The following is a 27,824-nucleotide window of genomic DNA, read 5'->3' as shown; positions in this document are numbered from 1 at the left end:
CCCCAGCAATAATAGAAGTGGACATGGTATATAAGATTGCCTTACAAAAGGCAAATATATTTAATAGTGTATATACAAATTGATGGTTCAATATTGCTATACAGAGCAGGAATATCTTTAAAGAAACCCTGAGCAAAAAGGAGGATGTAATTTTTATTTTACACTTATTGCAACATTATTTCTGGTATTTGTTTGCTATAATGACTAATAAAAGGAATATGTTGAAACCAGATGTTAAAATAAAAGTGGGCATTCTTTCCATTTGTAGCTTATTAAAAAAATCTAGAGAAGAGAGTTCTGCCCCATCAGTTTTGGAAATAGATGTTTAACATGGTAGAGAACAAGCTGAGCCTGAGTAACCCAAGACAACCAACTCCTTTAGCAGAAAGAGTGTCTTCTGTCATCAAAAAGAGCCATCTGGAAGAGTGTTGGCTCCCTGCCAGGAACAAGCCTTTAACAACCACTCGTGGTGTGCTTGAAGTTATAATGTTCATAGCGGCACAACCTGGAGTGTTGGTAAAGGTCCTATTGGAGGGGCAACGTATTCCTCCTCCCGCAGCAGCCGCAACAGGATGTTCTTCTTGTTCTTTGGCCAGCTGTAAATGTGAGTGTTCTGCAGCCAGGTAGGCACATGCTCCTGAAAGAAAACACAAGGAAAATAAAAGCTAAATCCCATAAACCCTTCTGAATCTCTACCAGAATCTTTCAGATTCCGTCACACCCTGCCAGGGAAGATTTAATTCTGTCTGTTCTAGGCACTTCCTGTAACAACAAGAAATGTTAATTTGGCTTCAGAATTGTATTTGGGTTCCTAAATAAATGAACTTTGTGTGATCCCACAGCTTGCCTGTCTCTCTTCTGCCATCACGTTGGCTAATTTCACCATGTTTCAAAGGAAGTCTGATGTCAATGACAAGCATCAAAAAGCTTGTGAAAATAAACAGAGGAGAGGAGAGGAGAGGAGAGGAGAAGAGAGGAGAGGAGAGGAGAGGAGAGGAGAGGAGAGGAGAGGAGAGGAGAGGAGAGGAGAGGAGAGGAGAGGAGAGGAGAGGAGAGGAGAGGAGAGGAGAGGAGAGGAGAGGAGAGGAGAGGAGAGGAGAGGAGAGGAGAGGAGAGGAGAGGGAGAGGGAGAGGAGAGATTTCAGTGCTCCTAGCAAGGAAAGGCTGCCACCTTAGTAGCTGCTAAAGAATCCATACAGCATGTTCAATATTGGGATGAGGACCAGTAGGGAAAGCCTGGGACACCACAGGAACATTCCACATGCTGGCAGCCCTCTCCCCCTCCCCTTGCACCTTTCTTCACCAAGCACGGTGTGCTCTGACCAACTGAGCAGAAGGCTGAGGCTGATGCTGAGCTTGAGGAGAGACTAATGCATCTCCAGATTAGCGGGGTCAAACTTCCACCAATCCCTGCACCCTGGAAAAGGTGCAGTTCTTCACAGGGGTTGGCTAATTCCCATTAACATAATGAAGCTGGGTCCACCATGGCACTGGAGAGTGACAGCCAGCTAACGGAGATGAGCCTGCTCAGACCTCATGTTCCCATGTTCCCACAGCCTTGGGAGGTTTCCATATGGACAGTCTGGATGTTGGGGTGAAGGGCTATTATAATACCAGTAATTAACAAAGGAACAGATCCTTGACCAAAACCAGTTCATGGTCACCATAAGACAGAGATTTATTTTGGAATTGGAGGCACCAGAACCTAGCCAAAATGAGACAGCAGGTAAGCAACGTGAGGAGCCAGGACATCCAGCACTTGGTCCCTGGACCTCTTATTTAGCAGTGTTTTCCCAAGATAGCCCCTGTTAGGAGCAGCACAGTTCCTGTCAAGCTAGTGGAGCTAGCTCCATGAGGGCAGAGCAAAAAGCTGCTGGCATGCACATCTCTGGCACCTCGCCAGGGGATGCCCTGGCATGGGCTGCACACGTCCTGCTGCCAGCACACAGCCTAGCTGCAGTCCAAACCTTTCATTGCCATGATCCTGCTTCTCAAATTGGCTGTCTTTTCCTTGGCCTGTACAGCTGTAGGAGCAAGGCTGCATCATTTTCCTTGCTCAGGGAGCAGTTTGTGGTACTTGATGCAGCCACTCTGTTAGAGCTACAGGATTTATGTATAGGAAGAAGGAGGTGAGTCACACAGGCACCTACAGATCCATTAGTGTGAACTCACCTAGGCTGCTGAACAAGCAGCTTTGTGACTGGCAGAGGTATCTATCAAACCTGACCTTCCTCTTTCTCCAGTGGCTGAGAAAGGATAGGCTCTGGTCAGTGGTCTCCTAAGTGAAGGTTGTTCTTCCAGATGGACTTCTCACTGCACAGGGGTAAGATCCCACAGCATTCCCTTTGGTAGGAGCAAAAATAAGGCTTCTTGCCTCCACCTGCTAGTCTTTTTATTTTGGCATTGGAAGGGATTTTAATCTTTGTGAATTTTACTCCTTTGACAAAGCTCTTTGGAATTGGCCAAGAGACAAATGTGACTGGGAGAAAGAAAGATAACTATGTTTACATGCACATACATACCATTGTTACATGGAATTTGTTTCTTTACTAAATCTTGTTAAGAGCTATAGAAGGAAATGCAATTAAATATGGCAGGGGTTTTACCAAATGAGCCCTTTCTCTACCTTTGATAAGAAACTACATTTTTTTACAAAGGAAATACAGGAGATATAGTCAGTCTGGACTGCAGAAATGCATTTGATAGAGGTCCACGTGGGTAACTCAGTTAAGATGGAAATTAGTGTGAGAAATGTGTAGTAGGTAAGAAATCAGCATGTGGGGAGATATCACGAGAGAGGTGCTATTCATCCAGAGACAAGCTCTGTGCCTTGCTGCCAAAACTGCTCGTGCAGTTTTGTTTAATCCCCTCCATAATGAAGTCAGTGCAAAAAGCACCTGGACATGAATCAGCTCTGGCAATAGTTTTAACTTGAGGGAGGGTGTGTAGGGGTAAAGGGTAGCTCTAGCTGCTGTTTTTACCCAGAGTGAGAAAGGGGCTGTTCCTTGCCACACAACAGCATCTGTCACTGCAGGTGGGAGTAATGGGAAAATTGTTTCTGTCCTTTACATTTTTAAAATCTGGCTGTGTATCTGTGAGCTGAGAGGAAATTCTCTCTATGCCATAGGGAGAGTATTTGATAACTCCCCAGTTCAAACTGGTAGGAATAGGGCAGAGTGCATTGGTGTAGAGGACAGGAGGGTTCAGGCTGTGACAGCAGAGCATGGTTTGACATCTCCTGCCATCAGGTGATGACCAAAGCATTAAGATTCCTCCAGATGAGGAGGACACATTTCTGTGGTTTGTTGTGATGCAAACCTTGAACCAGCAAGACCCATGTTTCCTTTAGCAGTGTAGGACTGGAAGCTGGAAATGCCAGTTCCACCTTAACCGTCTGTTGCGCATTCCTCGCCTCATTATTCAGTTTCCTAATGAACGCTCCTTGGATCACACAGATCTCTTCCTGTTGGAGGTCGACTAATTTTCACATACCAGCAGTGCTTTATGATGTGCTGTGTATGAGATTAACTCATCTAATAGCCCCATCCCCAGATGAAACCTCCAAATCCTAATTTTCTGCTTTTTTCCACTGCCAGCTATGCTAACACTTGAACGTATAAAGGACAGTACAAAAAAGACAAAATTGAAGTAATTTGCCTGCCAACATCATCCAATTGTCCATGTACTTGGCAGGTTTTTAGGTACCTCACTTCCTCTGACTGCCTCCAGACTTCATTACTGCAACTTGTTCAGGCTCTGGTGCTCTCCTTCCACCCATGATGTCCCCAGTTACATTATCATTAAGCAGCTAGATGAAGGTAGGTGATGTACCAAAGGATTATGCTGAGAAAGAGACTAAAGCTTAACAGCAGTAGAAAATGCTGATCTGCATAATTTAATGAGAAAGGCACTTCTTGAAAAACTGAAGGGTTATGTGGACTACAGAGGAGGGACAGGAAGGATTCCAGGAGCCTGATGCCTTGATAGAGGCAGCTGGATAAACCAACCCTCACAGACCACTGTCTGAGAGAACTGCTGTTATACACTAAAGAGTCTTCTAAGAAATAAAGTTGAGCCCAAATTAACATAACTTACTAACATAACTTACTGTTCTGTCTCAGAGCCCCAAGACAGCTATAGTGCCTCCTGGAACACTTTCCTCTGCAACCCTTAAAGTGCCATGTGGCTCTAGACTGTGTGGTCTGTTCACATGGTGGGCACTCAAGTAGCCCCAGGGTCAGGAGCCCTTTTCCCCCATCAAACCCTGGCTGAAAAAATGCTGAGTGCTTCTCTGCCTTTGGCCTGCCCAGTTCCCACCATTGCTGTCTTCCAGGTACTTACTTAAGGTAAGCAGCAGACTGAGATCCTTCAGGAAGGGATCTGAATGACATGAAATACCAGAGGTACTGTTCAACCCACAGGACCTCACATAATTTACAAACCCAGGGACATATTTTCAAATTTCTGACCTTAAATTTCTGCTTAAATAAAGAACTTCAATCCACTAAAATCCACAAGTGTGGTGGGACTGCACAGCTTTGATAAAATTTAAACCATTGACAACATTGTTTAAATTTTGATGATAGAAAATTTGGGCACCCAAAGAAATATAATGTATTTTACTATACTTTTTTTTAAATGCAGCTGTACCTAGGGGCAACATGATAGCTAACCAACAGTGCACAAAGCATTTAGTTATACAAAGTAAACATGGATACAATGCAGGAGATTGGGAAAACTATAACTGAAGTTTTTTAATATTTTTGTCTTTGTAAAAATCCAAGAGATTTTCTGAGTGAGGTAGAAGAGATAGGAATCTGTTGCATTACTTATTTCTTATTCTTAAATGAATCTTCCAAACAAGTAAGGAGGGCAGATGAAATTGCAAGTCCTAAAAAATCTTAGTTTGCCTTTGATGGGCCCGTCACAGTTCAAGAAACAGCCTAGTACTTTAGTATTTATTATACTCTTTATTTTCTCAACACGCCCTCTTCCAGACCCTCTCTTCACATCAGTCATAAATCCTGCCCATCTCACTCATCAGCATTGCATTTGGATAAATTATAAAAGGGTTAATATAAAAAGCGTGCTTCCTGGATAGATTGCCCCTCTCCATTTAAATTCTTTCAGTGCACAAGGCAATTGGAGTTTTAGCTGTACATTCATAATCAGAAATACATTTATACGCTGATTTATGTTGTGGATGAAATGTTTTTTATTTGCATGTACACAAACCTATGAACTCTGGAATACATAAACCTGTAAGCTTTGAATATTACTTGCAGGCTGTTAAGAACCAAGAAATTGTGTTTTGGTTTTAAGATTCCATCTGCTGCACTGTGATCAAAATAATATGCACTTAATCATGTGGAAAGTATATAAGCATGCATGTATGTTACCTTTTTGGCATTTGGGAAAAGCACAGGGATGAATCTGAAGTTCATACTTCCTTGCTGTATAAATTCAATCTGCATCTAGAACAGAACAAAAAGCCAGTTTTATTGTAATAACACGACAGTTTTTCTCTGCATGCATCTGAACCCTATGTATAAAAACATTCCTTGCTTACTTAAACTGCTCTTCTGTTAAATGAGTTGATCTATTGCTGGTGGACTCGGTGTTGTTTGGTTTGGCCACTTAATCTAATTCTTCATTGCTACAGAAAGGATACAGGAAAGATCTGTCAACATTTCTTGAAAATTCAGTTTCATGGTGTGAAATAATTGTGAGTTTAGCTGCAGGTGCAATCCCATGAAATCCATCTCGAACTGGTGCAGCCTGACTTGACTAACATCCCTGTTTGGCCTACAGATGGGTGAAAGATTTCAGCCAGAGGCCAGGTCTGCGTCTGAGCCAGGGCCCAGCCTGTTCCCCATGGCCCTGGACACAGGCATCCCAGGGCTGGTATGGACAGCAAGGTACTGCTGAGAGCTCAGCTTCTGAGAAACCTGACTGCAGATTCCAGCTGGGGGATCAGATGGGTTACAGGCTGAGAAAGGCAGCTAACTGCAAACCAAGGCAGAAAGGATCAGCTTCATGGCTCTATGGGCTCTTCTGGGCTAAATGTACATCCTGTCACAGGCTGTGGAGATGGGTGTCTGGTCCTCTGGCACCTCTCTGCACTCCCCAAGAGCCCCACATTGCATCTCTGGCCTTTGCTTTGCAATTCCATCCTTCAGTCAGCTCTATTGCTGCCTAAGAAAAGATCTCAGCTCCAGGATGGCTGAAGCAACAGGGGCTGGTTTAGAGGAGGAAGGTCAGACACTGTTAGATAAGATTGTGCTCAAGGCTGTACAAGGGCTCAAGAAGGTGAAGGAGGGGAAAAACAGCGAACAATAAAGAATATGAAGAAATAAGATGAGCATGTTTAATAGGATTTTTCTTCTTTGAACCTCTTAGCAGATGTTAATGAGCATACGGAGCTGATGAGAGGAAGGATTAATGAATTCCAAAGAGGGGTGTTTAACTATGGGGATCAGGGAAAACAAAGCAAAGAACCTGCCATTTGGAGACAGATTTGTCTTTTGAGAAGAAGAGACAGTCTTTGTAAAATAGCAAAAGCATGTCCTTGCTTACCATCCTGTGGATGTATTTAGTATGTAAGCCGTGTTCATCCCTGTCCAGCTGGGATTCAGCCCCTTCCACATCCTGTTTGTATTTTGGACTGATTGCTATGATTATCATCACGGTCTTCTGTTAGGGAAAAAAGCACTTTCATGAAATTGAGAAACGTGGCGTGTTTGGTAGAGGCAGATCGGAAATCTGCCAGTTTGTGTTTTAAGTGATCTTTGTGTTCCTGGCAAACACAAGAGGATCTCATTCATTCTGGCAGGAAATACAGGAGAACTCACACACTCGTTCTCCTCGTTATTTCTCAACAGCTCAATATAGAAAATCTAAATGTCAAGAGATGTATTAGCAGCTACCAGTTGACACTTGGAATCCCTGTCATAAAAAGCTACTTTTTTATCAGTGTAGAGTGTCTATGTGCATACACAGAAAACTTTTGTCTTTAAATTCAGACCCAAATGTTTTCCAACAGCTTATGTAGAAGTGCACCTCTTTAGTCATCTAAAGTATTTTATACAAAAAGCTGCTAAAGACAGCGGTCTGTGGAAGCTACTTCTAGGACTCTCAGTGGCAGAAATTATGTCTTTTCTTGCTGATCTTAGTGGCAAAGTGTGCAGAGAGGTGGCTGTGTAGAGAGGGGGGCTGTTGTGGATGGGCTGGGCAGGTTTAGGGGTACCTGGCAGCTCTGTCATGATGGGCTGAAGGCAATGCTCCTCCGCCTTGCTAGGACAGCCCAGATCCTGCCTCTGACCTGTTTAATCCCAGCCCCACACTGAGCTCAGGTTTCCAGAGAGGGGCCATCCTTTATATCTGGGAAACATCTCTCCTCCTTAATGGCAGGCCAGTTGAAATGCAGCAGATGAAAGCTTCCTACTTGTGTTTACCTGGGGCCTGCCTTTCATCCCCAGCACATGAAGCCTGTGTAAGGCTTCCGAATCTTACAGTCTGCCAGGCATGTAATTAACTCTTTCCTTCTGTGCTGTATCAAGAGAATCTGCCCCACCATAGGGTCAAATATGGTAAGGAGCCATTATCCCTTTCACTGGTTCAACATACTCCTGAATTACTTTTGCTTGTGCTTGACATGTGTGTAAGCACTTACAGATGTTGAGGGTTTGCAAGAGACATGCCCAGTTGCACACTTTCCTCTGCTTGTGTCCAAGCAGTCCCTTCCTCCACACACATGTAAGGGTTTTGAAGTTAGAAACTGCCTCTACGGTCAGTGAGAGAAACCAAATTTTCTGGGGTCCTCAGGTGGAGGCAGGAGATTGTTCTCTGCACATACTGGTTTCTCTTACTGACTGTGCACAAGTCCCAGAGGAGATCTGCCAGCTTGTATTTTAAGTGCTAATGATGTTTTTGGCAAAAGCAAAGTCACCCTGTCTTCTGGTTTCATTACCTACATTACACACAGTGAGCCCCAGCCTAATTTGTCCTGATGCAAGCCCCAGTAGGCATGACTGCATTTCCATGGCAGAGGTCCCAGGCTGGCTCTGCATGCAGTTGTATCCTGCCTGCATGGACACCTGCAGGAAACCTGTGTAGGGCTGCCTCAGATGGCTGTGTTTCCTTGCTCAGGTGGAGGAGAGTCCAGCACTTCTGTCATCCTGTTCCTGAACCATGGAGATCTGGCCAGAGTGAGTCAGAGACCCAGTGGACACTCAGCAAGGCAGCCCATGATGGCTCCTGTCCAGTGACAGAATTGCCAGTTTGCACCCAGCTGTGCTGGTATAGTCCAACCACCTGGCTTGATCCTAAAGGAGATGTGCACTCACTGCTCAGGGGACCTTCAGAGGAAGTTGTTGCTGCTGCAGGGAACAGCACTGGCAGCAAGATAAATCTCTGGTTTACTGCTTAGATAGATACAAAGTGATGAGAGCAAATCTATACATCAACCAAGAGAATACCAATTTCCAGTTTAAATGTAGGATGGTTTATCCAGAAGAAGCCTTCAGCGTTTTAGATACAGGTAAGAGGGATGAACATTAGCCATGACTATGCAGCCTGGGATGAAATACAGGTATCATTGTAACCAAGCACAGCTAAACCCCACTATTTAAGAAGGGGATGGAGGAATAACTTTTCCAATGGCAGCTTCAGGCTGGATGTAACAGGCAGCAATAGAATTCTGCAAGAATGCCATGATTAGCCCTTCATTTCTTAAAGAAAGAGCTCTGGGACCATCAGATACAGATGTGAGAGAGATTTGCCTCTCTCTGTGACACCTCTGCCATTTCTACAGGGGCAGGGAAGACAACAGTAGGGTCTTGTATTTTCATTCTGTCCTTGCTGTGTATTAGAATAATTCAACCATTTTCCTCAGGTCACCTCTGCTATAAACAAGGTTAAATTGCCCTTACATACATCACCTAGGTAGCGCTCCATCCACTTAATGATGTCAATACCTCGTACCGTGTCCTCAAAGATATCAATCTGCAAGAGAATGAAAGTCTGTAGTGAGCATCCCTTCACCTTTCCTCCCCATTTTAGAGCACTGATAGAGCACCTACTCCTTTATTTGTTTATGACAAGCATTTCCAATTTCCTTAGGAAAAAAAAATGTGAACATGCACATCTCCCCTTTTCATGCAGTCTGAATCAAGCTGGACAGGCAGCAGGCAGAGAGGGGCTGCTGCAGGCACATCCTTGGGCTCTCACTCAGCTGGCCCTTTGGCTGGCTGCCCTGCCAGTGCCCAGCTCCCAGGCATTTTTTACTGGACAGAACAAGGTGCTGCCCACCTTCTCCATCTGTATAGCTGAAAATGCCTGCTATTTTCTGACTGCAAGGGTCTACTGAGTGGGAAGCTTTAGCTTCATATTGAACTAAATATTCAGGGTGTGTGGTGGGAAGTCAGCCAGGTCACTGATAACCGGGTGCAGTTACCCAGACTTCAGTGACAGACTTCACAGGACTGAATATGACCAACCCTGCTGGCTTCTCTGCACAGCCAGTAAACCCAGGAACCAGCAATCAGTGACTGTGACCAATGGAGTAATTATTAACTTCTCCAAGTTTTTGAGATAAGAGTCATGATCTGCTCTCATGTCTCAAGTCTTTCTTTTTCCCTTTCTGAATGCAGAGAGCCCACTTGTTTCCCTGCTTTGGGGCCATTTTGCTGTATTTGTTACTCTGCAACAGGCTCCAAGTGTTGCCTGTCCAGCAAAGGTGCTATTAATGAGCCTTCTACTCTGTAAAGCTATGGTGCCCAGAAGCTTCCTTATGAATTGGTCATAGTACAGAACTGCTGGAGAGAAGTATAATTGCAGTCTCTGTAAAAAAAATCTTTGATTCATGAAAATAAATAAGCATGTGCAAAGCTCCCCACTGAGTCTCATTCAGTTTAATGATAGCCACTTGCTTAAATGCTTTCCTGAATTGGAGCCAAAGACTGAAGGTTGAGGGGTCAGGTAGCATATGCTCTTGAAATAAGAAAATATGAATCAAGATTTTGATGAACACTGAATCCTAGAGCCTCTGTGGGCCTCTAAGATGAAGCAAACTGATGAGAAATTCAGTAAAAATCAGAATGGCTTATGGGATTAGAGAGTATGACACAGACCTTTTCAGGCCAATGATTTTCAGAATCCCTTTTAAAAGTATAACAAAGCAAAAAAAACCAAGAGATAGGCTGTTTCATTAAGTTGTGTGAATTTTAGAATCTACTTTTAGTTCTTTTTTAGCAGAAAGTTACTCACATCTATATAGAAGAATCAATGATATAACAACATTGGAGAAAATAAAAGGTAGGATGGGAAGAACATAAAATTGACCTTTTGTAATCCTGATATTACAGATCACATATGAGACAATATTAATGGAATAGCTCACAAAACCTCATATTAATTGCCCATCTGGTGTCATTAAGTGAAATTTTCCAGGATCATTATAAAAGCATATTTCAAAGCACAAAATTCAGTTAAAAGAAGAACAAACAAAGAGGCAGATCATTTAAGTTACAGCTTGCAAAACCGAGGCTAGTTCATCCTATCTGTATCTTCTTTAGCCTACAAAATGTGATGATAACCAGAAAAACATTTAAATAGACAGTGTATTGCTTCTGCTTTTTTTAAAAAAACCTCTTCCCTGGTTGAAAGCCATTTTTTTTCTGGAAGGAATACTTACAGCAGTTTGAAATCCATTTACAGACAGGAAGTTCACAAATTTCATAACCTCCACTGCCGTATCCACCGAGTAGGTTATAAAGACCTTGCCTGGGAGAGAGAGTCTGTATGAATACATAACACATTTAAATACACCATTCAGGGGGTGAGACTGTCACAGCCCTCCTTTAAATACACCATACAGAGGGTGAGACTGTCACAGCCCTCCTTCTCCACCACGCTGCAGGTTCTGCCCACTTAGGTCTCTTTGGATTGTTTACAAAATGGATGTGGGATAGTGCAGTGGCTCAGTGTTGAAACCAACCCCCTGTCACAAAGCCCTGCTCTAGATTTGAGCTCCTCCTGCCTTACTGGCAAGCTGTAGAGGATATATCCCTCTGCTGCTCCCCCTGCCCTGTGGCCAGAGCTGCTTTCTCCCGTGCTTGGTCATACCTGAGCCTGGGCTCTCACCCACAGCTGGAGTTGCCTGCACTGGCTGCAGCCAGCACAGCTTTCCCCAGACCCACTGATATGACAGAGCTGGAGGGGCCCTTATGCATGTCACACTGCCTGTCCTTGGAGCAGCACTAACACCCTGTGCAGGCAGGGTGCATGGCTGGTGACAGCAATGCCCTTGCCCTTGTGGGAGGGGTTTTCATGGCTTTGCATCAAGGTAAAGCAGCTGGCTGATCTAATCCAGCTGTGCATCTACCACAGATGACCCTGTTTTACCCAGTAATTCCTCCATCTAGGACACACTAACTGATAAAGTAGGGTTTATCCAAGAGTGGCATCTGGTATCATCACTCACTCCCCTGCAGGCCAGAGAGGTGTGACTCTCTGGATTTGAAAGGTGATATGCAGAATGAAGAATAAAGGAAAAATCAAAACCTCAGGAGAGCTGTGGAGGGTTCTTAGCAATGGTACATCTCACGTACTAGTCAGACTGGCGTTCAGTAATAAGCAATTTTTCTGAAACCTAACTTTCCCCTAGGAGTTGGAAGGTGAATGCATCTGTGGTGCTGGTGGCAATAGAAGCATGTCAGTCAGAGCCTGTGCTGCCCTCAGCATGTCCCAGAGTCCTCTCCAAACTCACCAGTTCAGGGAGAAACTGAGGTCAGGGTTCAACATATTTGTCTGGTTTGGGACAGGCAGAAACACTTTATACCTCAGGCTTTGTTTGTTTTTAGTCTTTTACTGTAAGCTCCAGCCCCTCCTGCCTCAAAGGGACATCCTGTTTAGCAAGGAGTCATGAAAACAATCTGAATTTACTTTTTGTAAACAAAATAACAAACAATTAATGACCACTCTGTTTTCAGGATTCAATGGGGTAATTCCATCCCACCAAACACAGACACTCACACCCAAGAGATGTGGTGACACTCGGTATTTTCTTTTCCTGTTGTCTTAGTGTCATTTCCCCTGCCTTCTCCTCCCCCCCTTCACCACTCTGGAGCTCTCCCACCTAAAGCTGTTGGACCATGTTGTAAAATCTTGCACAGAACAAATTTGCTAACCACTTACGCAACTCCTCCGGCAGATTGCTGGTTCTCAGAGTTCCCCTGGCTGCAGGGTTACTGAGAGGTCTTGGGACAGCAGCTGGAGATGGAAAATTGTCAGAAGGACAACCACATGCTTCATCTGGTCCACAGGCCTTGGGGGGCAGCTGACCATTGGGTGGCTGGTTGTATAGCTGGTTTCTACAAAGAAAAGCAATGGAGGATTTGGAAAATACTTATTTTTAGGCAAAATTCAGAATTTCTTCTCCTGTTAATAACACACTGAGAACTTTATCTGCATATTAGCTATGAAAAGTTCTTGCAGAAATGCTTGGCTCAGCACATCTGCTTAGTTATTACAGTGTCTTTGGAATGGATACCTTGGTGACAGGCCATCACAAGAAGCAGTTTATCGGGGAAACATTAATCACAGGAAGTAAGGCACATCATAGCTGAAAGCTGTTCAGTTTGCAATTAGCAGAAGCAAAGGCTGTTTCTGAGTGAGAAATAATGGCATGTCATGGAAGTTGTTATGCACATACGGAAGCGGGGTGGCCCTTGGGTAATGTCTTCCCATTATCTAAAGAACCTTTCATGGCACCTCAGATGCTCTCATGGTGTCCTGTGCAGTGCAAGAGGCTCAGAGAAAGCTGGAGACTGGGAAAATGGGTCTACAAGGGCACTCCAGCTCCACCTCTGGAGGGCCTCCAGCCTTGGACAAACCCAGTGTTTTGCCAAAGGGAACAAAGTTAATTTCTTGTCCAGCAATGGCAGACCCAAGCAAGAGTTTCTCATGTCAGTGACTGGCAATCCAGACCTGCAATAACCTTGCCTAATGTCTTCTCCATTGTAGCAAACAGACAGAGAGGGAGGATTTTAGGAAGCTTAGCAGTTCTTGTCCTACACTTTGGCTTCGGATTTTAAGTCAATGGGAAGGTGAATCTATAGATATTTTTATGCGAGGTGTGCTTGCAATCTGCTGGGTTGAATCTGCTGGATGAGTTCTAGGTTTCTCTGAGAGCTTTTCCCCACAGAGCCATGATGCTTAGTCAATCAAGACCACTCTCTTTTTTTCCTTAGCCTTCCTTAAATGAATGATGACAGGCTGGTCGCAGCATGTTTTCTGTTGTCACATTAAGATTTGGTTTATTCATTTCGGTGCAGATGTTTTCTGTTACAAAATACTCTATAGGCAAACATTACCAGCATAGAACTGCTGTTTCTGGAGTCAGCCTGCAAGCAGCAGCCACACAGCCACAGGACAGATCCTGACTATTCTGGATCTCTTTCAGCAAAAGAAAGTACTAACAAAAGCAACACATGCCTCATCAACGGCCACAAAAAACACTACCTGGTGGCTAAGTTACAGATCTTCCCAAAACTCCACCTTATTTAACATATGTGCCAAAAATCAGAAGTTTGGTATTAAACTTTACTACTGCAAAGAATACCCACCATTTCCCAATATTTTTACATTTTCATACAAACCCTTCAGTGCAATTCTCTCTGCTGCAGGCACTCCCTGATCATGCTGTCACTTTTCTGTTACAGTCCTAAATTTTTCAAAGGCCAGAGCAGAATGATATTTCAACTGACTGCCCTCTTTTGTCCTGCCCATTCTCACAGTTCCCTGCCAAGACCATGTCACGTAAGTGGACATTTTCAAGCACAGATGCCTGCAAGTTTAACACCTCTACAAGTATTGTGGCACTTGAATAAAAACAGTCTGATTTCAGATATTCTCAAAACCTGAAGCTTCAATTTGTTTTTAGATAGCTGAGTCTGAAGGAACCCCTGCATGAATAGGATTTCCCATCTGCTAATGAGATACTTATAAGAATCGAAGGCCTGGTAATTAATATCTGAAAATATATTAGTCAAAAAGCCCTGGATGAAAAGTGCCAGGCATTTTGCTATGAAAAATCATAGAAAAGGCTGCAAACTGCAGTGCAGAGATATATCAGCAACTGATGAGATTTCCTCTCTTTTTCTCTGCACCACAGAAGATGTAAGAAGGAAGTCACTGGAAGCCAGTGATTGAGTTGTCCCAGGCTGGTACAGTGTAAAGCTGAACACCCAGCAAGCCACCAAACTGACCTTTGCCCGTGAGCAGGAGAGCTCTAAGGTTTCAACGTAGATATTTTTCAACCCCTCATCCATTTAACCTTCAAGCATTTATCTTCCTTAAGGCATGCATTTCAGGGTGTGCTCTGACAACCTATCAGGTATCCGGCTTTGAAGTCCTTTAGGAAAGGGTCAGGCCCCCATTGGGTGTACAACAGCAAATAAAGAAAACAACCCAGCATCTCACAGTACAAGGATTCAGAATTACTGGTTGAAAACCCACAAAAGCAGATCAGAGGAACTTGCACTTCCCACAGCCCCCACCCCGCCAGGCATACTTACGGGAATGGAGGAGGACCAGGGGAGGAGCACGTCCTCTGGGGTGGTCGGTCTCCAGTGCCTTTGGGAGCACGGAGGTTTGAGTAATTGGGGATGACTTGCTGGGCCGGGCGGATAACTCGCATGCAAGGTCCAGGAACAGGAGGAAGTGGTTGTGATGGCTCAGCAAAATGTTGGTAAGGAGCTCTGCCATCTGGGAGGGTGAGAAAATAAAGGCAGCAACTATCATTTCAGCCAACACATTTTTGCCTCAGTTTGTGTTTATTCCTTTCCAGGCATGTCTCAGGAAACTGAGCAGTTTGGAGGCATTTGCAGGTATCTCACTCTGAAAGGAGCCAGATGAAGGAATGTTTTGGAGTCTGAAGCTTGCTATTTCCCATCCACATACGGCAGGGTTCAGATCCCTGCTCGGGGCTGGGCTGTTGGGACAGCTGACAGTTAAACATTCAGAGCTGCCTTGTCCCTGTTCTTACTGTGCTTCAGTGTTTTTGTTGTTTTTTTTTTTTTTTTTTTTAATTTCATTTTGGCAATGACTTGTGAAAATGAATCATCCCAAAGTTCTCATGAAAGCAGATGCAAAATCCTGGAACAAATCAGTTTGCAACACTAAGGCTAAACAGACTGTGATTATTGTAAATGAAAAGAGGAAAAATAATTGCTTAGTTTGTTACTTCACCCTGTGTGAATTTTCTGTCAAAGTGACGTTTTAAGGACTTGCTGCTGCTCCCGTTGCCATCCAAGAGGCTGAAGGGGAAGCCCAAAGTGATAATTTTGCTCAAGTAATTCTGAAAACCTTTACTGTTGCTAGCCACACATAATACTGATTAATAACTATTGTACAGTGGAACTGTTGGCATAAACTGAAAGAGAAAGCAATGTAAGCTGTTTGTTTCCCAACTGGGGAAAAGGAATTTTTTTTCCTCTCAGTCTTTCTGCTTGTGGTTTTCATTAGGCAGCAGCTCTGTGCACTTCCAAGCTGCTGTGTGCAGATCAAAGTCCAGCCTGGCAGGGCTTATTAGCACTGCATGATTACGGTGTTATGAGCTGTCTCTAAAAGCTGCAGTACTCAAATGCTCTTTTCCCCCAAAACTGGTTTCTAAAATCCTTTTAGCTATTTTTGGGTCATGCCTTCCTTTCCCTAGCAGCCATGAGGACCATCTATCTTTTTTTTTTTTAAGCAAGCAAACAAAGCTTTAATGGAATACTCCAATTCCAGGAGCCAACACTAAAGGAAAAAAACCCTCCAACCAACCCCATAATTACACAGATTCCTGATGATTGTGAGTCAGCAACATTGTATTTGTTGAGATTGTTTCAGGAGATTTTCCCACCCCCCTCTTAACTATTTGCAACAGGACAGGGTGAAAGGGACTGGGAGAACCATACTGCAAGTCAATATGGTTTCCTCCTGGATCCCTCATGACCAGCTCTAAGGAAAGTGACAGGGATTTGGGACACTGGGTTTGGTTTGGAGGCTTTAAGGCCAATGTTTCACCAGTTTCCTTTAGATCTGACTGCTGCTACAGTGTATTGGATGCAGCCACAGTTCAAAGCACAGCGTGGCCAGCCGTGTGTGCCCACACACCCCCACATCCCTGAAAGACTGAAATTATGGCCCCCGGCACACGGCATTGCTGTGAACATTTCTCTGACTTCAAGAAGCAGTTTTGTTGTTGTATCTCAAATAGCAGGTGCCCCAGCCAGCTTAGAGCCTCCAGGCACAGTTGCTATTCCCCAGGGGGGATGCAGAGCTTTGTTGTGGGTTGCCACTGCCCAACAATTATCCGAGACACACGGAGCTGTCAGGAGGTGATTTACGCTGCAGCAGGCATGTGAGAAACGGGAGTACAGTTGCCAGCTTCTTGGTCCTGACCAAATCTGCTCCAGCCATCTGAGTTTACTTTACTCTTTTTGCCCTCTGGATATGGCTGGAATGGTAGTGATTTTTCTGAAGAAAGCCTTTTAGAGTTTCTGCTTTCAAACAAAATGTCCTCATCCAGTAAATGTCCTACTTCTCACGATGCCTGCTTGTGGAGGAGGTAAACTGAGGTAAATAGTGAGGGGTGTTGTGCAACCAGCTCTTTGTCTGCTTAGAGCTGAACTGAAAGGAGAAGGTAGGAAAGGAAAACCAGAGGACATTTTCCAAATGTTAAGCTGTAGATGTTGTTGAAAGCCCATCTGTAGCCCCTTCCCCTTTGCAGAGTTGCAAAATCAGAGCTGGAAACCGAGTTTCTGAAACCCTTCTATTTCATATACCTAATTATAGCACATAGCTGAAATGACAAAACTCCTTAAACAGATGCAATATAAATGCTGTGGAGTCAAAAAAAGGTTAAAAAACAAAAAAGGTTTATCAGAACAGGCCTACAGCTTTTTATTACAAAGCCAGTCCAAAACAGGTCAGGGTCTCATGAGCCTAATGTAATATAAATTATATTAAAACAATGATATTGCTGTTGAATGTTCAAAGCTCACTTCATAACAGATAAAAATCTCAGAGACTGAAAAGGAATACTAATTAATAGCAGGCTGCAAACTGCACTGTAGTCTCCCAGAGCCAGAACGCCCATATTGAGGGAGTCACATCAGTGCTCAGCAACACAATCACCAGCAGCTGAGAGGGCTCCATTTTAAGTAATGAGCTTTCATTTCAGCTGACAACAGAAAAAAAAATTAGGATGATGGATGTCACGCTCTTTTCACATAGAAATAAAACACATGGGTGAGTCTGGTCATAGTGCTGGGAGATACTATTTATGGAGATCAAGGGTAATCTCCCATCCTGATCCTGGCAGGAAATTCTCAACTTTGGGGATCCAAGGGGGAGCAGGGAAATCTATGAAAACAACAGTAATTGAGTGGGTATAGGAGACTGCTGAATGACTGATGCAAGGAGGAAGGAAATGACTAGAATATGAAATAACAGCAGGGAGAGGCTGTGCATGCTCAGCGTGACCGACAAAGGCTGGTTTCTAAGCAAAATCATTCGCCTGCACTCGATGAGTAACCGCGACCTCTTTAACTTAAGAGGTTCAGAGGTTTTGCAGCAGAGAGTCAAGCCACATAACCTAAAAATCTGAAACTGTAAAATGGACTGCAATTAGATGTTTAAAGAGCTTAATAATTGCATGCTGTGCTGGAAACACGCCCTTGGTGAACGATGGCTGAGACACAGACAGAGACCCTCCTGTGGGGCAAGAGGTGCTACTCACATGGGCCTGGCGGGGGCTGCTGTGCCGGGCAGCCGTGCCTGAGGCAGCCGAGGGCCTGCGAGGGCGTGTTGGGATGGGGCAAGTGGTGGCACACAGGGCACTGCTGGTGCTCAGGTCCCAAAAACTCTCTGGAGATCAGTGGTCCTGGGAGGTCCTGGGGGTTCAGCACAGACACCAGCGGTAACGGGGGCTCCAGGTGCCTGATGCCCATGACGTCTTGGAACTGGGAGTTGTACCCGGTATCTACAGTCCCCAGCTCTGTCAGGAGTCTGTTTCCTGAGGGTTGCTGTGACTGTGAACTCCCTTGGCTGCTCTCCTCCAGTGAGTCCTCAGGAACATCAGACAAGATCTGCTCTGATTTACTGGACTTGTGCCTGGTGTCAGCTGAAAGCTGCGATCTTGGCTGCATGCCTGGCTTGTCCATAGCTATAGAATGTGTCTTCGAGGGAAATACTCCTGATATTGATTCACCAGGGGAACAGGAGCGTCCACCTCCACGAGGATCAGTATATTTTGACCACAAGCTGCTGTCTGGCTCCACTGACGGTGCTGAATGATGATGTGCTTGTGCTCTGCAAAGGCTAGAGGGATGGGCCTGAGGTGTTCGAGCAACATGTGAGCTCTGGGCCTCCTCATCCTCCATATCCTCTCTGGAAGGCTGCAACGCCTTTTCCAAGACATGTTCAGGTAACTGGGACCACGACAGGGATTCATCTACTTCGACTGGTATGCTTCGACCCACGAAAGTGCCTGAAAAATTGAGAGAAGTATCACTGGAGATGGACAGCCACACAGTCAAATCATGTCATCCGTCATCCTTCACTGACTGTGAGCTGGAATACTGAAGAACAATATGTATTCTTTATAATCTTTAATGCTTTTTAAAAAGATGGTAGAAAACAGCAAGAAAGGTCTGGCTGACTTTTGGCAAAACAAGAAAGTAGAGGGTTAGCTGGAGTGAAGCTAGTAGGGAGTTATAATTTGGACTAACCTGACACAGAGGCCATTTCCAAAGTTTTTCGTTGAACCGGAAGTGAGTCAGCTGCCTTACTGCAAGGCCAGGATTTTTCAGCAAACTGGAAAACAAGAAAAAGGACTCTTGTGAACACGGTACTGTTTCACATGGGCAAGAATCCTAAAATAACTATCTCAGATGCTGGAAAAGAAACAGCAGTTTAAGTTTTGGAAATTGTGTTGCGCAAATCAAATGTTTTTATGGGATTTCTGAAACCTACTGTTCCCGCTGACACTGGAGGGGGACAAAAGCAGATGAACTGTCTCTCAGAAGTAATTCTGGTACCTGTCAGTAGATCAGACTTAGGTCTGGAGGTTTGGTTTAGGCATAATTCAGGCAACACAACCACTTGCAATTATTTTACTCCTGACCTTCTAATAACAGCTGATGCGCCGGATCTAGACTTTATGACACACCTAGCTGAGTAATTTCAACTCGAAATCTTGTTTCCAAGTGCTGCTGCTTAATTTATTGTACCATTTCTTCCACTCTACCATCACATGACTCTCATTATTTTGAATTGTTGAAAATTAAAAGATAATTTAGAGAGATTAGTTATTGGTTGGATTTTTTTCCTCTTTCCTTCAGAACTGACTTGGGCCTAAAACAAAATTATCACTTTCTTTTGGGACTGCCATCCCAGTAAATTTGATCTGGCCAAGTGACTCCAGATGATGGACACCTCTGCTTCACCCCAAGTTAGGATGACAGCAGCAGTGATGGGTAAATGCTGAGCAGGAAGTGCAGCTACCTTCATCCTCTTACAGGGTGCAGCTCAGCTTCCTCCCAGCAAATTCTCTTCTTTACCATGGAGTATAGAAAAACACGCTTGGTGCTCATCATTTCCCCAGCCATTCACCTTATATCAGACTGAAGAAGTTAAAATCCCAAGTAGGAGAGTTATCAGAGGAGAGGGAGCTAAGCACTCAAGCAATGGGAATGACAACATTTGTTGAAAGAATCTGGCCTGAAAGCCTGGTATAAAAAGTCAAAATCACAATGTATTTGAAGAACTTTTAGAGATCCAAGGGTTTCTCCCAACTTCAGTCACAATGTTTTGAACAAAAAAGTCAAATGAACAACAAATTTACATGATCACTCTATAAAAAAGAGTTGAACAGGATCACAGAGAGGTACCAAGCAGCTTCCCAGCCTTTACCCTGGCTTCCACAGTGATTCTGTAAAAGCAAATGTTGTGCCCCATGTTTACAGGGCAAGGTCGAGGCTTTTCATTTTTGCTGATCAGATCAAATGATACATACTTCCCCCTGAAAGTACCTCTGGCACAGAAAATTCTGGGTGTAACATTTGCCGGGAAGTAGGATATAAACTGTGCTTTGCTGCTGGGCTGCAATGTAAACATTCCTCCTCTATGTAACTTAAACCCCATCTGTGCAGAAGATTTGCCATATATTCATACATAGCCTATGTTATATTAAGCACATCCACAGGGAGAGTTATCCTGGGATAATTACAGTGGGATAATTACACTGGTGAATTTTCCCATGTAGGCAAGTCCTCAGAGCAGCGATTAGCTGCACGAGCACAGCACACACGCTGCTGCTGCTGCTGCTGCTCTGACAGCTGCAGCCCCTGCACGAGCGAGCTGGGTCTGGTGCCAAAGCAGCACCCGGCTGGAAAGGCTGACAGTCAGCTCACCACCATCTCATCTCTCCCTGAGATTTGCACCCCTTTTCCTCTACACCGGGTCACAAACATCAGCCAAGCCCGCTGAGTCCTGGTTTTCCAACAGGCATAACTGAGGTGACGGGAAAGAGAAAACCTGGAGCTCTCACACCGCTGTCAGGAACTTGATGCTGTGCAGGGGTGGCCAAGTGTCCTTTGCCTGGGACCTTTGGTCACAGTCAGTTTAAATGATGACTGCCCTGGGGTGGTGACTCACCAGGGCAGCACAGCACAGTCAGATTTACACCAGCCAGGCTGTAAAGCTGCTGAGTGGTCCCCTGACAGAGAAGTACCTGGGAAGGAGAGGTGTCAAATGCCCTGCAAAGCATCTGTCTTCTGCTTACCTCAACAGTTTTGTAAATCTGACCCTTGGATCAGCTGGCCTTGAAGTGCCTGCTCAGACATGCTTCAACGTGAGGATATCTCTGTAGGTTTGGTCATAAAGTGAATGACTGCACTCCAGCAGCACAAATCACACTGCAATCTCTTATTCCCTCTCTGAGCATCTCCAGTTAACTGGTTTCTTGTGCAAAATTCACCCTGGTGTTCACAAAGCACAACTCAGCTGAGCACTGGGGTACAGCTCCACCTTGCAGGCCACATGCATTGTCTGATCATGCCTCTATTCAATATAATCCTTACCAAATATACAAACTTGACCCTTCAGAAACAAATTTGCAATGCTTCATGCACCAAGATGCTGTTTTGATGGTCTCTGAAGTACCTGGGTGAAAATACTAGAAAACACTTTGAATTCGGATCCTCTATATTCAATAGCCTTCAGTTTAGCACCATGCCAAGAAGAACAGATTTCTGTGGAGAAACTGAAATCTCAATCCAGAGCTCAATGAAGTAAATGGAAATCTTTCTATTGACTTCTGTAGGTTTTGGATTGGGTGTCAGATGAGAGTTAAAAGTCACTAAATTCCTTTGGAGGCTACAACCTCCAAAGTTCTTGGTTTTTTTTTTTTAGTTCCATTGCTAACATCAGACTATCTATGAAATGAACTGCATGAATCTAATAAAAGGGACAACATGGGCAAGAAAACTTCAGGTTTGCTTTCCTAAAGTTTGTTATTTAATGTATTTAATCTGCCTTTTGGAGAAGGGATATTAGGATTCTAATAAATTGTTATCACAAATCATCAGCCACTAAACTCTTCAAACATCTTGCTTCAGAATATTTCAAAAATGTCTTTACTATTAAACTCTGAATGGATAAATGCCTCTTTATCTCCCTAATCAACTTAATATTTTAAAGGCAGCCTTATTTCCTTCCTGTGTAACATGACCTCAAAAAATTACTCCAAATACCTGAGTGAAATAATTTGGTCAGAGAGAAGACACAACTAATTTGATAGCTTATATTTTTACCTGCAAAAAATTCTAGGTTTTTTAGATAGGTTTTTGCTTAGACCATGCTGCGGGGTGTAAGCAAAAGCTGAGCTTTGACACCCACGCACAGCCCCTGCTCTCACAGGATCAAGGTAGGAGGCACCAAGGGGATGAGGGCTTTGGCATTAAAAAAGTAGGAAAAGTGACTTCATCCTCCTCCTCCTCCTCCTCCCTCAGTAGCCCTGGCTGGAGAGAGAAGCTGTTACAACAGCAGAGCTCTGTCTGTAGCAATGGCCCCCGGGATAAATTAACCCCAGGACATGCTGAACATCTTTTAAGCAATGCTGGCAGTGGCATGTGGATGGGAATTCCCAAGAGAAATCCCCACACTACTGGAAATATAACAGATTATTTAAAAAACATCCTCCTCCAAAAGCAGTACTTCAGGGTGCTGTTTTTGCTCAGCTGAAGATTCTTGGCTTTTGGAAAAAGACCCAAAAGAGCCCATTATCCCTGTATTTTATGATGCCTTGTGCTGCTGAGTTTCATTTTGCTTCCTTTGACTTTTCTAGTTAGTTTATCCTGCCAATACAGTTAGGCATAGGGCAGAAAAATTACCTGCTTGGTCTCCTATGTTGAAGAAGTAGAGGAAAGGAATGCTTCAGCATACTGAAATACCCTCAGAAACCTGTAGCCTGATCCCTTCTCTGGCACAGAGGCTGCTGCAGAGCAGAGATCGTGCCCAGCCTCATTTGGAAAGACACTGCAGTTCCAAGTCAGTTCATGATATTGCCAGAAAATGTCAAGAATTTAATATCCCCCCTGCACCTCTGACTATTCAGGAGATTACTGATAACCAGCTGGAGCCACTGCATGTATTTCTGCCTGTAATAAAGTAAGGAGGCCCTTCCTAGAGGGACAGAGCCTGGACTGCTCCCAAAAATGTCAAGGGAACTCCTTACACCACTCTTTTTCCTTCCTCTCCTTATACACCCAGTTCTGCAATGTGCATTAATTCAGCAAATAACCTTTGTGGGTGGGTGCTCAGTGATTAAAGCTCCTGAGAAGAACCCCCCTTCCAGCTTCCTTGGGAGGCTTCCCACACCCAGAGAGCTTCTGCCAGGGAGACAGGGGACGCCACCCAGAAATCCTGCTTACATCCAGCTGCTGCTGGCCATGGCCATTCCTGGAAACCTGCAGGGAGAGCATAAATGAAGGGGAGCAAATTCTTCTGCAGCACGGCCTGAGCACCCAAGTTTGAAGCAATGGCCAAAGTCCCCTAAAAATCCTCCCACAGAGGCAAGGGGACAAGGGGAAGGGTGTTGGGCTTAGCTCATCTGTGCTGTTTTCTTGCAGCTGATTGCAAAATCCATCAGGTATTTATTTCATCTGTTTTCCAGCAGGAAGACTTGTCAGGATGCGCTGTCCCAAAACACACACACTAACCATCTATCTGCTTTTGATTAGAAACCTTCTGTCATGAACAGAGAGAGAGACTGCAACATGAGCATGGTTGTGCTCTCTGCTGCTTCTGGAGAGGGGGAAAATATTTTTGCTCTTTTGATCAAAGTTTTATTTGTCTACCTTGTTAAAACAGAAAACATTAGGATGAGAAAGAAACCTCACCTTCCCTGGTGCACAAGACACAAGGACAAGGCTTTTATTTGCCAGTCACAGCATTTCTGAAATGGCATGGGTAGAGATTAAGGCAAAGCTGAGATCACAAGGGGTGGGGACAGACAGGTATTTCTTGATTTCCAAACAATTCCTGTGTACTTTGGCTGAATCCCTTGAGCTCCCTGGTGCTGCTGATATCCATCTGCAGGATGGGAGTAAGTGGATGCAGAATCTGCACGCTGCTGTGAGAATGCACATGCTGAGATCCCAAGGAATGCTGTTGCCATGGGGTGAGATGAATGTATGTGTGCAAGAACACTTGCTCTAAGTGCTGCTCTCTCTACAGAAACACTAAACACAACTTTCCTCAAAAAATCCCAGAGGGAAATCTTTACAGGAGGAGCAAGTGCAAATGTGGGAACTGGTTTGGGTCTACAACTTAAATAAGCACTGCCAAGGAAATCCAAGCTTCAGAGTTTTGCACTTCACTGTGATAATTTCAGCTGCTGTCATCACGGACGCTGACCCTCTCCCTTGGGTACCCTCCACAGCAAAGACCAAGACAACATGTCACATTCCTACCCCAGACTTTTAGCTCTCTAGGGCAGGTAATGCTTATTTTTATGACTTCTGGAAAAATTAGAAAAATAATAAGGAAACAATGTTCCTCTGGCTATATGGTTGCTCTCATGTATTTTCTGAAGCCACGGCAGAAAAATCTACGTGTGCCAGAAGAATATACCTCAAATCATGTCTGCATGGCAAACATCACATTCTCTTTTGCAGCACTAATGCTGCTTCACTGGACAATCCATGGTGCAAAGGCTAGAGCAGAGCTGATATTTTTTTGCCTTTTTAGTGTAGACATCAATATATATGTTGAAGGAATGCTGGGCAGTATGCAGTAAGAAACTAGTGTCACCCTCTAGCAAGATCCAAACAGGCATCTCAGATATAGGCAGTTTTCTAAACTTTGTGAAATATGAAAACATCTACAATTATCTTCAGTATCCTTAAAAATGTGATTGTTTTCCAGAGGCTACTTCCTACCCATTTCTGGTGCTGAAAAAACTCTCACAGGCACTTAAGAACCCCAAGTCTGGGATGTTCCATAGCGCTGGAACATCCAAAACTCCTTTAAGAAAACTGGGGCTGACTCAATGGGGTGGGATGAGGGGATTACTCTGAGAAGCCTCAATTTCTTCAGTACAGCTTCATGCCTTACACTGAAGGCTCTGGTTCCCGAAGAGCCCCTGGTATTTCACAGGGCTGATGTCTCTCCCACCCCCAGGCTGCTCTGCAGCGTGGTGCGTGGGCAGCGGGAGGCTGAGGGAAGCCTGCGGGACCTGACGTGTCTCCCTCAGCTGGCGTGAGAACAGCCTCGCTCGCTTGCAGTCGTGAAACGTGCAGAAATGTGTGTATCCTTCAGACATGTACCCTCTGCCACACTTCAAAAGCCACTGCTGGCGGTGGGGGGCACTGACAGACACTGCACATGTCTTGCTTCCTGCCTTAGGAAAACAGAAAGAAAACTCAACTCCATTGGAAAATAAAAAAATGAAAAATACAGCATGCTTCCATACACTACCAGCACTCTGCAAGGGCAAGGTCAGCTTCAGAGGCTGATGGCATTGCAGGCAGCAGCACCACAGGCAGCCACCTGCCCACCCTGGCCCAGCCGCCCATGCCCCTCGCATCCCTGTCTCTGGAATCACCCACCATGGGTGTCACAGCAACATCTGGTCATGGTGGGGCACTGGTGTGGCAAGTCCAGGCCTTGACCCACCCAGGGCTTGCAGGAAATGGGGATTTCTGGTCTCAGGGCCGCTGGTGGTGGTTGAGGACCAGTGAGCCCAGATGTGCCAATCTCGGTGCCCAGCCAGTGCTAACCCTACAAAACCTGTATCCTGAAACTGGGTGAAATGGGAGCAGGTTTTATATGGCTGATTTTATCCTAACAAAAATACCACCACCTTGCTTCCACGTGTTTCTGTGCCAAGGGTATAGAGAGGACGAGAGAAAAACGATGTGTGATTCTGTTTCCTTCACACCTTGCAGCCACCTCTCCCTCACAGACGGGGACGGGAAGGAAAAAGGAGAAGGAGAGGGAAAGGGAGAGGGAAAGGGCCATCGGCCAACACACCACCTTGAGCCTGCAGAGCCGGGCAGGGCGGGATCGGGATCAGGCCCGGCCGCCAGTCATTGCCAGGCAACTACGTAAATAGGCAGGACAACATTTCGACACCAGGCGTGTCCGTCCCCAGCGTTTACCCCAAACCCCTCCTGATTAAAAAAAAAATAATAAAAGAACAAGAACCAGCAAACAAAACAAACTGCAGCGAAATGGCTGAAACATGTTGCAACCATCTGTGAGAGTCGGGCTCTCATGACACGAGAGAGGGGGAAGAAAGCGAGCGAGACAGCGATTTGAGGGGGGAAAAGAAGCCCCAGCGAGAGCCCGGCGCGGGTCAGCAGCTGAGGGCAGGCGGGGGCCGAGAGAGGCGGCACCTCCGGCACTTCTTACCTTGCGGGCGAGGGAGCTTCGCGCTGGGCTGCCCCGGGAGAGCGAAAGGGCTGCGCGCCTCCCGCGCTCCCCGCCGCGCCCGGGGCTCCTTCCTCAGCCGGCCGGGCGGCTTTCCCTCCTTTTACGACACCCTCCCTGCCTGCCTGCCAGCCTCTCCCAGGTGAGCGGCAGAACTGGCTCTGCAGCAGGAAGTGGAAGAGCACGCAGGGCTCGGCGCGGCGGGAGAGCCTCTGTGGGGGAGTGACACTTGGAGGGAGGCTCAGGGCTCCCCGGCCATGCTCCGTGCGGCTCGCCGCCTCTCCCGGGAAGCCGGGCGGCCTCTGCCTGAGCGCCGCGGAGAAATAACTCAGGGGGAACCCCGGTGTGGTTCCTAAACGGTGTGCCTCGTCGGGAAAGTCATCCCTTGCTTTCGGCCCTCGGCCTCCTACTGTCGGTGCCAAATGTTAAATCAGCTGTGATTCAGACTACTGAAGACAATCACATGATGCGTGTAAGAACTATATAAAGAACAACAAAAAAAGGATTTCTCGACTGGTCCTTTCTTTTAGGTTAGATTTCTAGACACTTTCAAGTTTCTACACTCTCAAGGAGCAGAAACGGTTTTCCTACCACCTGAAACTTCCTCATTCTCTCAGCTCCTGAGAGCCGAGCAGCTCCGGAGATGCCGGGTGAGCTGCCCCAGGAAAGCCGCCCCTGGAGAGCCGCTCCGGCCGCTTTGTCCCAGCCCTCAGCACTGTCCTGACCCTCCAGTCAGCGCATCCCCCTGCCGATCTCCAGCCGCATTTTCTCAGTTTAACCCTAGAAGGAGGTTCGCTTAGCTAGCTGCAGCCTGGCCACGGCTCCTCATCCTCTAGGTGACCGTGAGCGGACACCACTCGCTGCCTCAATGCCTGGCAGCTCTGCCTGGGTACACAGGGACATCTAAACCATCCCCCGAGCTCTGCCAGTGCCACTGCTGCTCCTTCCTGTGCCCTCCCTGTGACACTGGCGGCGGAGGAAGGAGCCGCATGCCCAGCATTCCTCTCCCCAGGAAGGGCTCTCTCTGCATGCCCACCACTTTGCCAGCCCCTCTTTCTGCTCCAAAGGCAAAGCTGTGACCCAGGCAATTAACTCCTCTCATTAGGGAATGACTGCCCACATTTTTGGAGGGAAACCTCAAGCAGCTGGGAGCAGCATGTGCCCCCAGCTGAGCACCAAGTGTGATTGTATTGATGGCAATGCAGTGATGCCCTGCAGCCTGGGCTTACCTTCCCCTTGAGAAAGCCTACATCAGCCTGGCCTGGAATTGGCCATCCTGACCCCCTCCTTCCCCGCTTTCTCCCTCCTGTGCCAAGGCAAAGGCCAGCAGGACACCAGGGCTCCCTTTTGGAGCATCCTGAAGTTGTCCTTGACTGCTGCCAGACTTCCTGGACAATCCCTGCTGGTCCCAGCCTAACCCAGATGTGATAAGCACTAGATGCTTGCAGCTGGAGTGGCTGCATTATAACCACAGCGATTTGAGTCAGCTGAAGGTTTAATCCCTCTGGCCTGGCCTCCGCTGCACAGCTGTTTTGTACCATGAACACCCTGGCAGCCGGCATTTTCATCGAGGCTGCCTGAGCCCCGACTTGCAGCACACTGGATTTGGGTGCCTGCCTCTCCTGCCAGTTCTCCCACCAGCTTCCAGCTCGGGAGCAGTGATGGCTCCACTGCCACCTGTGTGGTACAGGGGGTGAGGGCTGCAAGGGGCCCATGGCCACACAAGAGCCAAGATCAGGACCTTGGTGAATGTCAACAGGATGGAAGCAGGGAGGGAGAGTTGCTCTGAGGAGTGCCTGACCTTCCTGGGATGTATGTGAGGGATGTGTGTAGGGTTTGCTGTG

The 27,824-nt window shown here is 45.8% G+C and overlaps 1 protein-coding gene across 4 annotated transcripts; it reads right to left on the bottom strand.

Moving 5' to 3' along the window:
- Nucleotides 1-29: 29 nt before the first annotated feature.
- Nucleotides 30-26,144, bottom strand: TRAF3IP2 (TRAF3 interacting protein 2). Of its 4 annotated transcripts, none has more exons than XM_059468304.1 (10): nt 25,963-26,144; nt 18,777-18,861; nt 17,786-18,535; nt 14,577-14,766; nt 12,196-12,371; nt 10,694-10,782; nt 8,935-9,003; nt 6,577-6,693; nt 5,400-5,474; nt 30-637 (listed from the first exon to the last, which is right to left on the bottom strand). In XM_059468304.1, the coding sequence occupies exons 2-10, from the start codon at nt 18,790-18,792 to the stop codon at nt 491-493; spliced, it is 1,629 nt and encodes a 542-aa protein (XP_059324287.1). In that variant the 5' UTR covers nt 18,793-18,861; nt 25,963-26,144; the 3' UTR covers nt 30-490. The 4 variants fall into 4 exon arrangements, 3 of the variants coding, with proteins under 3 accessions (XP_059324287.1, XP_059324289.1, XP_059324290.1); XR_009418069.1 differs by having other exon boundaries at nt 493-637; nt 8,940-9,003; XM_059468306.1 differs by lacking the exons at nt 14,577-14,766; nt 17,786-18,535; nt 18,777-18,861; nt 25,963-26,144 and adding an exon at nt 14,268-14,379.
- Nucleotides 26,145-27,824: the final 1,680 nt, after the last annotated feature.

This window comes from Ammospiza nelsoni, chromosome 3, assembly GCF_027579445.1.
Source record: "Ammospiza nelsoni isolate bAmmNel1 chromosome 3, bAmmNel1.pri, whole genome shotgun sequence".
Classification (NCBI taxonomy): Eukaryota; Metazoa; Chordata; class Aves; order Passeriformes; family Passerellidae; genus Ammospiza; species Ammospiza nelsoni.
This window is presented reverse-complemented; position numbering and strand designations above follow the sequence as displayed.

Excerpts from the sequence above, each read along its gene's own strand:
- TRAF3IP2 (XM_059468304.1), bottom strand. Across the intron at positions 14,767-17,785 it reads GCAGCCCCCGCCAGGCCCAT|ATGGCAGAGCTCCTTACCAA; the intron begins GTGAGTAGCACC and ends TCACCCTCCCAG. Across the intron at positions 6,694-8,934 it reads TGGAGCGCTACCTAGGTGAT|AAGACCGTGATGATAATCAT; the intron begins GTATGTAAGGGC and ends TTTCCCTAACAG.